Raw genomic sequence first — 10778 nt, 5'->3', positions numbered from 1 at the left:
GGAGCCTGCTTCGGATTCTGTGTCTCCCTCTCTGCCTCTCCCCTGCTCACACTCTGTTTCTCTCTCAAAAATAAACAAACATTAAAAAAAAATGAGGCCAGGTTATTAAACAGTTAAAAAATTACTAAATAGTTTCTCAAGGGAAACAGTTGATAACTACTGTAAGTTTTATTGCCACATGTTTGGGATAACTCCTGCCCTCATAACCCTGAGACTTATGAAGATCACTTCAAACAAGTGACTATCAATCTTTTATAGCATCTTTATGTGTTTTGCCCCTCTTCTCAGGGTAAGGTGGTTGCCATGGAAACAATGACAGTGGCTAAATTCAGCTAGAAATATTTGCTGTTATCTATGCCACATGTTAAATATGGTTCTTTCCTTCCTTCCAAGCAGGAAAGAAGCACTCTGAAGAGTAAGTAACATTCTAAAGACATTGTAACACATTCATGTTAATTATAGGGGTCATGTCTTGGGATTTTGCTACATGTTGGACTTTATTATCCCCGTTTCACAGATAAGGAAATTGCGATTATGAGAAGTTAACTTTCTAAGGGTCACACAGGTAGGATTCAAATTGGGCCAAGTCTGATGTCAGAGTCCTCTCTGCTATGTGGCCTTCAATTATTACTGACTACAGTATGTATCTTTATTTTCCTCATTACCTGGTTCTTTCTCACTGTTCCTAAATATGTGCTACCTTTTTGACTCTACATACATAGTCTTATTCATAATCCTAAAGTTGTTTTAGTAAAATTTTAAAGTTTTCAGTCTTCCAAGATTCCAGTTACATTTTATACAACTTTCAATTCCCAGAAATATGACATGTTACATAACTTAAGAAATGCTTTGCTATCAGGGCCCCTGGGTGGCTCAGTCAGTTAAGCGTCCGACTTTGGCTCAGGTCATGTTCTCACAGTTTGTGGGCTCAAACCCCATGTTGGGCTCTGTGTTGACAGCTCAGAGCCTGGAGCCTGCTTTCGATTCTGGGTCTCCCTCTCTCTCTGCCCCTCCATCACTTGCACTCCAAATCTGTCTCTCTCTCTCTCAAACATTAAATATATTTTTTAAAAAAGAAATGCTTTGCTACGAAACACCTATAATTGCTGAAAAGAAATAGCTAATGCATAGCTGATTTATTAGGCGATATCTGCAGGAGACAAAAGTAGTATAGGAGATGTGGGTGCTGCTATCCCTGGAGGGGGTGCTGGTATGGCCGGAAAATGTGCTTTTCTGGATGTAGGAGTTTGGATTTAAATGTCCTTAGGATGTGAGTCCTTGGCTCTGGACTCATGCAAGATACAGAGTTAGAATCAATAAATCTGCGTGAATTCAGGATCCTCAAAAAGCTACGTCCTTAGTGAAAGTATGGCCTATCAAAAAAACAAAAACAAAAGCAACGTCCTGAGTAGCAGATTGTGTCAGCCAAGAAACCTGTCAACTTAGACTCTGGGTGGAAGGAAATGGTCTCCTCCCTGAGAATCTATAACCTTATGCCTACTCTTACTCTGGTTTAGGATTTGAATTTACACCAGAGTGTGGCAAACGTTTTCTGTGAAGAGCCAGATGGTAAGTATTATCAGCTTTATGGGTCTCTAATGCAGCCACTCAACTCTGCCATTGTAGAATGAAAGCTGCTGCAGACTACATGTAAATAGCTGAGCATGTTTGCATTTCAATAAAATTTTATTTACAAAAGTAGATGGTGGTTTGCTGAAGGCTGATTTATGCTATCTGCCTGGACCAAGTGTCTCTGTCAAAAAATTGGTATAAAAACTGGCTCTGTCCGGTGATAGCCCTAAGGCTCCTGGTGATGTGAAGGGACACCTTGTTAGCTCAGGCTGTGAGCGTTGCCCATGCTGAAAATGAACACATATTCCTAAATACAAAGCATACAAGAAAACAATTCACCATGTCTGAGAGTCAGCAGACACAGAGCAACAGTTAGGAGGATGAGGCTTCCCAAGACCTTCAGATAGCAGAACTATTAAGTAGGAACTTTAAAATAAATAAAATGTGATTAACAGCAGAAAAGACTCTAAACTATGAGAAAAAAAAGAGTCTATGAAAATACCAACATATAGATTTTAAAGATGTAATTGAATATAATTTCTATAAATGAAAAACCAAAGTAATTGAAATGAAAGATGAAGAATTAAAGAGCAGAAGTAAGACGCAATAAACTGCAAAGCAGGCCTGAGGGAATTAGCTGTATATCACTTGGAGGGAGGAAGAGATGGAAAATATAAAAGAGAAGTATATTAGGGGCACCTGGCTGGCTCAGTCAGTAGAGCATGTGACTCTTGGGTCAGGAGTTCAAGCCCCATGTTATGTGTAGAGTTCACCTGAAAAAATAAAATAAAATAAGCATCTGATCTAAAAAAGAGAGAGAAAGAGGTAAATTGGGATGAAGAAGAAAATTAAAAAGTCTAACTTTCAACTGCCCTTGTAAAACTTTTGGGTCTGTGAAAAAAAGGAATCAAGACAATGGGAGACATGTAATATTTAAAGAGATAGCATCTGAAGAAGTTTTAAAGTTCCTAAAAGACATACTCCTTAGATTCATGATTCACAATGGCCCAAGAAGTATGAATAAAAATACATTTTAGTGAGATTTCAGAACAAAGAGAATGGTTTAAAAGTAATTAGTGAAAAAGGCATTACCAACAAAAGAATGATAATTGGAATGACACCAGACTTCTTAGAGTAACAACAGAAGCCAAAGGCAATGGATTAATTTCAAAGTACTAAGAGAAAGCCTATGTTAGAGTTGTATGTCCAGCTAGACAATCATTTGAAGGTGAGAAAAAAAGGAATATTGTTTTTAACTTTTTAAAGTTTATTTATTTATTTTGAGAGAGAGACAGCACAAGCAGGGAAGGGGCAGAGAGAAGGAGAGACAGAATCCCAAGCAGGCTCCCGGCCATCATCACTGAGCCACGTGGACCTTGAACTACGAACGGTGAGATCACGATCTGAGCCGAGATCAAGAGTTAGACCCTTAACTCCCAAAATGAACATTGTAGACCCTTTCATAGTACTGATCAATTATGCTTCTTAAGGCTCCCTCTTCCTCTTTCCCTCCACTTCTTCATTATCCCTTTCCTTTTAGTTATGATGGTTTTGTTCCTTCCCACCAAACTGAACATTCCAAGAAATCTTATCCCTGGCTTTCCCCACTCTTCTTTGTCATTTACCCTCAAGGTTTTGATTCTCTGTGACTTGCAGATTCTTGTGTCTTTGGCCCACATCTCACTAAAACTCCAGTCCTGGGTCATAAAGCAACAGGAAATGTCCAGTTGATTATGTGACTGCCATTGTCAGCTTCCAGTTACCTAGCATTAAAACTTGGGAGTTGGGGCACATGGGTGGCTTAGTTGGTTAAGTCCAACTTTGGCTCAGGTCATGATGTCACGGTTCATGAGTTTGAGCCCCGAACAGGGCTCTGTGCTGATAGCATGGAGCCTGCTTGGGATTCTCTCTCTTTTTCTGTCCCTCCCCTACTCATGTTCTGTCTCTTTTCTTCTCTCTCAAAGTAAATAAACATTAAAAAAATAAAACTTGGGAGTTGTTACCCCTCTTTTCCTCAATTCTCATATACAATCTGTTACTACAGCCCCTTATATTTATTGAGACTAATAATTTATTCTAATTATACCTTCGCTCAATTCAAGTATTTTGTCTCTATATTCCTGAAAAAGTCAATAGTCTTTTTACTGATCTCCCTGATCTCAGTCTCCATCTCTTCTGACCCAGTCTGAAGACTCCTGCCAGGTTACTAACATATTTTCTTCTACATAGTTACCTCTCTTAGCTTTTCATTCCTCATAAGTAAAAGCCTAGCTTTATCACACTGTCATTGAAATGCCTCTATATATTATGGATGTCTAGTTTGAACTCACTTTATCAATTTCATAATTCCCCTTAGCTACTTCCCACAGCGTATTCTGGACCATTCTATTTTTCTTTCCTTACCTATATTTTTGCTTCTTATCTTAGATCTCAGTACTCAGGACCTTGTTTTGCACTTTGCCAAGACTGAAATGTTATTTGAAAAGTGTATAAGCCCTCTTGAGTAACATAGTTATGTTGTCACAGGGGCTTCATAGGGCTCTGTGTCTGTGTCTGTTCCTCACCTTCTCCTGGACAAAAATCCTGAACTTGAAAAGTTCTAATAGGGAGGACTTCAGAAAAATTGGCAGACAAGGGAAAGGATATTATAGGAAAGACAGAGCCTTTGTGGCTCCCCAAATCACATCACTGGAGGATGTCTCCATTTCTTGGTCGTCCTGGGTTTAATGTCTCAGTTTCCCAATAGATTAAAGCTCCTTGATGATAAAAAACAACAGCAAGAATATCTTCTCTTCTATCAATTTTGCATCTTATTCTCCCTTCTCTATATCCAATTTTGGATACATAGAAGTCATTTAATAAATACTGGTTGAATAAATATCTGGGCAGTATTTCTCAGGATTGTAACACAACTTTGTGACTTTTCTACTTGAGCTGAAGTAGATCCTTTGGCAGCCTCTCTGGGCTCATAAAATAGCACCTCTGAACAGACTTTTCATCTCCTAGATTAACTCCCCATGTTGGTCCCTCCTAGAATGCATTTCCTTCTAATAAAAAATTAAATAAAAAAATTGCATCCGGCTCTGGCTCCTTTCACTTTCTCTTGGGATACTTTTGAACTTAAGCAATGGCAGAGGTCTTTAGGAAATGTAGATTTATGTTTTTAACTTATTTTCTATCATTGATACACCTTGATGCAGGACCAGGAATTTTCCTATACTTTTTAGGAGCTCATTTTTATCAGTGTAAACATGATATGTATATTTTTTCCCCTCAGTTGTTTTTTCATCCCTATGAGGCAGACAGCTGAGATACTTAATACAAAGAGGAACATTCTTGACTAACATTTTAAATTTTGTCTCCATTTTATTAGACTCTGACATTCACAAGAGTGGCTTCCACCTGTTTCTCACAGGCTTTGGAACCACACTAGCAGATCATGTGTATAGTGCCACAGAGAACAAAGGCTGTAATATTTTAAGCACCATTACTCTAAGAGAAGACAATGACTGCTAACCTCTTGCAAGACACCAGCAAAGAGGTGGTACGCTTTTTTTGTTTTTCTAACAACAATTAATCATGACAGAAGGACTCAGATGGGGGAAAAGGACAGATGGTTCTTGTTACAATCTGCCCCTAACCTGAATTACCATGCCCTACCATAAACAGAATGTTTGTATCAAAACTGTGAGAAAGAGAGAACCATTAGAGATAAAAATCTGCAACAGTTTGTACTATCAAATTGTTTAAAACCACAGTGTAAGCATGAGTACACTTATAACACTGTGAATACAGGGGAGTCAGGAAAACTTTCTGCATAATAAACATCAACAGTCAGCAAGTATTTGATTCAAAGGTAATATAGGTACTGATGAATGATAGAATGTAAATATGTTTTAAGTTATTTTCTGAGGTACATTTGAATACTACCATCATATTGCCTGATATGACCTTGACAATTCCATATGAGACATATGTAGCTTTAATAGTTTACTAAGCTTTGACTTACATGGGACAAACGTTTCTGAAAGGTGATTAAGTTTTAATGCCAGATGATCCCTGGATGTTTTCTTTTCTTTTTTTCTTTAATTTTTAAATGTGTATTTATTTTTGAGAGACAGAGAGACAGACCGTGAGCAGGGGAGGGGCAGAGAGAGAAGGAGACACAGAATCTGAAGCAGGCTCCAGGCTCTGAGCTGTCAGCACAGAGCCTGACGTGGGGCTCAAACCCACAAACCATGAGATCATGACCTGAACCGGTCAGACACTTAACCGACTGAGCCACCTAGGCACCCCTGGACGTTCTCAAATGTAAAGATGCACATATGGTTTGAAAGAACCTTAAATTATTGATATCAACCACATGATAGATGTGTGAATATTTTGCCAACTCTGTAGATATTTATTTGCTTCTTCTTATTAGATTGTCCTCAATATGGCAATATGTAATGGAAGGCAGTAGAAGGGAAGGGTACTATAAAACAGAGACAGACTTTTATCACTTAAATATATGTCTACCCATATAATCAGCATTTCCAGTACGCTGAAAAATAGAAGGATAACTCTGTAGGCAGGAGAGTATAGTTTTTTTTTGTGGCAATTATTTGCTAGGAATGTTTTTAGAAGTGATAGTTGCCAGGTGGGAACTCATCTCCTAAGAACTCTTGATGATGTGCTATAACCATTCTTTCTGGATCCATGCCAAGTCTCAGTGGTCAATGATGATGAACACTACCAGCTACATGGTTTTCAGGAAGAGCAATCACAACAGACCCCATTTGTTGTCCCATGGATTGGTTCCAAGAAACGGTTTTGTTTCTGGATGATCAAAGCATGGTCTGATAGGCTAAGAATACAGTAATTGATGTAATTAGCCAATCATTTTGCAGGAAAAACAATGTTATCAGTGGCTGCTAGCTAACTCATTTACACACTAATATTTGTGGGGGAGTGGGAGGAGGAAAGGCTTTTGAGGTTTAAATGTTGTGTGTATGTATCAGAGTTATTTCTGGCTTTAGTTGTTGCCGGAATAATGGAAAAGAGATTGTGCTTGAGAATCCTGTGAGGTGGCTAGTAGAATCTGTGCACGGTTTCTGGAACCTCAGTTCAAGTTGCCCAGAGTGACCTCTCCCCTAAGGCTCTAGGGAGGACAAAGAGCTAGTGGAGGGGAGTAGCCTGAGGTTTATAGGCTTTATGATTTGCCCACAAGGAAGAAGAGTCGAAATATCTGCCACTTCTCCTGATTGAAAAGCAACATAGTTATTTCTATTAAACCGACCCCAAACATAAAGGGTAACAATGACAAACTCATGATGAAAGAAGGTGAAGCAAGTACCTGGATGCAGGCCCTTCCCGAGCCTTGAAGACTAAAAACTAACTTAGGAACATCCTTAATATGTGAGTCACTGTCCGCTTCCTGTTAACATAGGTTACCTGAGAATTCTTTTTTCTTTTGTCACCATGAGGAATTTTTCTGTTGGTCCAGGAGGAGAGGAAATTGGAGCATTCCTTTCCTACTTTCCAAACTGGGGAGTTGTGGTGGATGGCAGTTTGGGAAATTGGGAGATATTCCAGCGCCCTGGGTTGCAGGTTGGAATGTTCCTGTTTCCCTCAAGGAAAACAGGGAACTAGAATTATTTCAAATGTTTATTTTTGAGAAAGAGAGAGAGAGAAGAGAGAGGGAGACAGAGGATCTGAAGTGGGCTCTACGTTGACAGCAGAGAGCCAGATGCAGGGCTTGAAATCACGAACTACAAAATCAGACCTGAGTCAAAGCTGGAAACTTAACCAATTGAGTAGGCTTACAAGGCATGCCAGAAAACTAATCACCATCTTTTTTTAAAAAAGGAATATAAAACTATTTATTGATCATTGTTTACCAGTATTTACAATAAAGTAAACAATATACAGTTGGATAACATTCTGACTACAAAGTTATTGTTTTTCCTGGTTTCTGCTGAACCAGTAAATACTGAGAAGATTGAACCTACATGTAAGTAATAAGTTGGGGTAAAGAAAAAACATGCAGGTCAAGAATTTAGATTACAGAGGTTTGTCTCCCTATCTATTCCAGCAGGTGCTAAATTGCCAACATCTCTAACCATATAATTATGATCAGGTTTCCATGAACAAATCTTAGACATTCTATGAATCATGACCTTTTAGTCAATGCAGCACAGGGATTTCAATTTCTTGAAAAGGAATGGTTCACGAGAAGGAACCTTCAAATGTCCATTTAATTAAGTTTTACTTACCCGATTAAAACACACCAGGACTTGTCTGGTTTTCTCATTTGGGTGGGGAGGTTGTTGGTAGTGATAACATTTTCCTTTCAGAGATCTTGCAAACAAACTTGCATTTGTGTGACATGGGTTCTGATATGGCTGCTTTCAAATTGTCCAATTTAAATTGTTTCCATTATATGTAAATTGTTCAATTAATTACAAAATTTGAAAGCTTAAGGTGTCAGGAAAAATTTCAATTTAAGTGATTTATTTCTTAGGTTGATGGAAATGATGGCATCCCAGAAACATGGGCTTATCTATGGTTTTAAAAGGCTGTTTTTATTTTGGGGAATGTTTAAAAAAAAGAAAGAAGAGAAAAGACAACGATTTATGCATGTATTTTAAGTATATACAGAAAAATCTCCCAAATAAACAAAACAACCCAGAATAGTTCTTAAGCATATAGGAGCTAAACACAAATTCTGATTGAGTAACAACTATGAAGATTTCCCTCAACATTTAGAAAAGGTGTTCTCTAAATTAGCAGGGGAATAATATACCATGGTCTCAAATAGTCTTTTCTGATAAAGGAAGCAACTACAGAAAGCTTTTATTTGTTCAAAGTAACCAGTGCTATAGATGCAAAAACCCCATACTACTCCCCCAATACTACTTCAAAACAAACATATCAAACTTGATTTTCATTAGAATGTTATTTCTTCACACTAATAAATAAAAAAAACCAAGACCCTTATATATATATAAGAGCTTCATCTTCTGGACAAGAATGCCAAGTTAGTCTCTCTTAATAAAAAGCAATTACAATCTGAGGACACTTCATATTTGTCTCTTTTGCCAGCACCAAGTCGGCCTCATCTGAATCTTTCCATTTCATGAGAAACATTAATTCTCCACTGCTGTCTGTGGCATCAATTATTTGTTCAGGATCAAGACCTCTGGCAAAGGCTCTTGGTTTATCAGCAGCATCTCTTTTCTTGGATTTGCTATCATCAGATTCACTGTCAGATAAAAATTTTCTTTTGGCACCATCTTTTTCTTTACCAGCTTTTTGAGAATTAACAAATGCTTCAATTAACTCTGGATAATCTAAATTTTCTTTAGGTTCCCAAGTATTGTCAGCATCTGTAAATCCCTTCCACTTTAAGAAATACTCCACCTTCCCATTCACTACATGTCGGTTTGGTACTTTCTCCACCACAAATTCTTCAGGCTCTGCCTCTTCTACTTTTTTACTCTTTCCATTCTGTTTCTTTCCCATTTTTTGCAGGGTAGTTTTATTGGAGGCCATTTTTTATTGCAGACTTGAGCTATTATTCACCGCCTCCGAGCTGCTCTGGGTCCTGGGTCTGTGCGTCTACAGCCCTGCGGCCTCAAGCTCCAGCCACCCCTAATCACCATCTTTAACAGTCTTTCCCTAGATATATTTTCTTCTAAGTTCTGAATGAGGTCACCAATATCCATTTTGACAGTAGAAACAGCAGGTGATAAATTGAGGACAACTTGGATTTAGGTGTCTTCCTTGCCCATCCTCTCCTTACAGAATAGGTTTCCAATGTTCTCTGACCCTCCTTTGGGGTCATTTCTTGATCTTTCCTTTTCTGTTATGGTGTTTCAATGATATCTGATGTTAGTCTTTTTTTTAATGTTTATTTATCTTGAGAGAGAGAGAGAGAGAGTGAGCGTGTGCATGAGCAAGTTGGGGAGGCACAGAGAGAGAATCGCAAGCAGGCTCCATGCTGAGTGCAGAGCCAGACACAGGACCAGAGCCCATGACTGGGACGCCTAACCAAGTGAGCCACCCAGACGCCCCCGTTCATTGTTAATTTTGTAAACTCTTATTTCAGAGTCCCAAGTTCTTGGCAAGAGAACCACTTCACCAGTAATGATATAAATGCTCTAAAACTAAACTTAGAATTTTAGTGAAAAGCTGTGCTTTGATATGCTCAACAAAAAGTGGCAAGTAGTGTTGGCTTACTACTTCTAAACGTAGGAAGGTAAACTATTATTAATATTTATAAACCATTTCCTATCTTTTCAAAGTCTTTGTTAACCTCACAATGGCTCTGCCAGGGAAGTGGGTGACTAGGATTGTTAGTACATAGCAAATAATTGTAATGGAATATACACCCCATGTATCTTTTGTGCTGCCTTAGTACTTTTCTTAAAGCCACACAATGTTGCACCTGTGGAGGCAAGTTATTCTATTTAGGAAAAATAAATGTTCTTCTATTATTCTACCTAATATTCATTGAGGCTGTCTTTAATAAAAAATAAAATAAAATAAAATCCCATAGTGGGTTGTAAAACCAAAACACTATTATTAATCATTGTTACTTAACTATACTGGCTAATTTAAAAATGAGAAAGGGGGCACCTGGGTGACTCAGTCGGTGGAATGACTGACTCTTGATTTTGGCTCAGTTCATGATCTAACGTTGACAGTGCAGAGCCTCCTTGACATTCTCTCTCTCCCCCTCTCTCTGCCCCTCCCCCACTGCACGCACACATGCACAAGCTCTCTCTCTCAAAATAAATAAACTTTACAAATGAGAAGAAATGAAAGTTCTTTCTTTGCACACCCATTATCACTCTCCCTCTCCCAATCTAGTTATTTTTCTCTCTGGGAAATAATCTGAACCAGGAATATGTCCAAAATATGCCCTGAAGCAAACTGAATTTCAGTAGAGGCTTACTAGTGGCTCCTGGTAATAAAAAGTCCTATTGATTTTGATGTATATAGAGATCAGGACTTTTCTAGTGCATTTCTTGCCAGCATTGCTGAATTCTGGATTCTTTGAAACAACTGGATTCAAATATTAGAAACATAACAGTTTGCAAAGTTTTTGCCATTGTTTTAATCAGTACTTTTTTTTTTTTTAGTTGCATGTGACAAAAACTCCAATAAGTTCAAGGGCAAAAAAATTCAGTATATTTGTTCACATAATGGTGAAGGTAATTGTA

The 10778-nt window shown here is 38.1% G+C and overlaps 1 protein-coding gene across 1 annotated transcript; it reads right to left on the bottom strand.

The window, feature by feature from the left end:
• Positions 1-8566: 8566 nt before the first annotated feature.
• On the bottom strand, positions 8567-9148 carry LOC120220359 (chromobox protein homolog 3-like). The gene has a single exon (XM_039217440.1). It carries the CDS (start codon positions 9103-9105, stop codon positions 8602-8604), a length of 504 nt encoding a protein of 167 aa, XP_039073371.1. The 5' UTR covers positions 9106-9148; the 3' UTR covers positions 8567-8601.
• Positions 9149-10778: the final 1630 nt, after the last annotated feature.

Source organism: Hyaena hyaena, unplaced genomic scaffold, assembly GCF_003009895.1.
Source record: "Hyaena hyaena isolate Hyena2069 unplaced genomic scaffold, ASM300989v1 scaffold_689, whole genome shotgun sequence".
Classification (NCBI taxonomy): Eukaryota; Metazoa; Chordata; class Mammalia; order Carnivora; family Hyaenidae; genus Hyaena; species Hyaena hyaena.
This window is presented reverse-complemented; position numbering and strand designations above follow the sequence as displayed.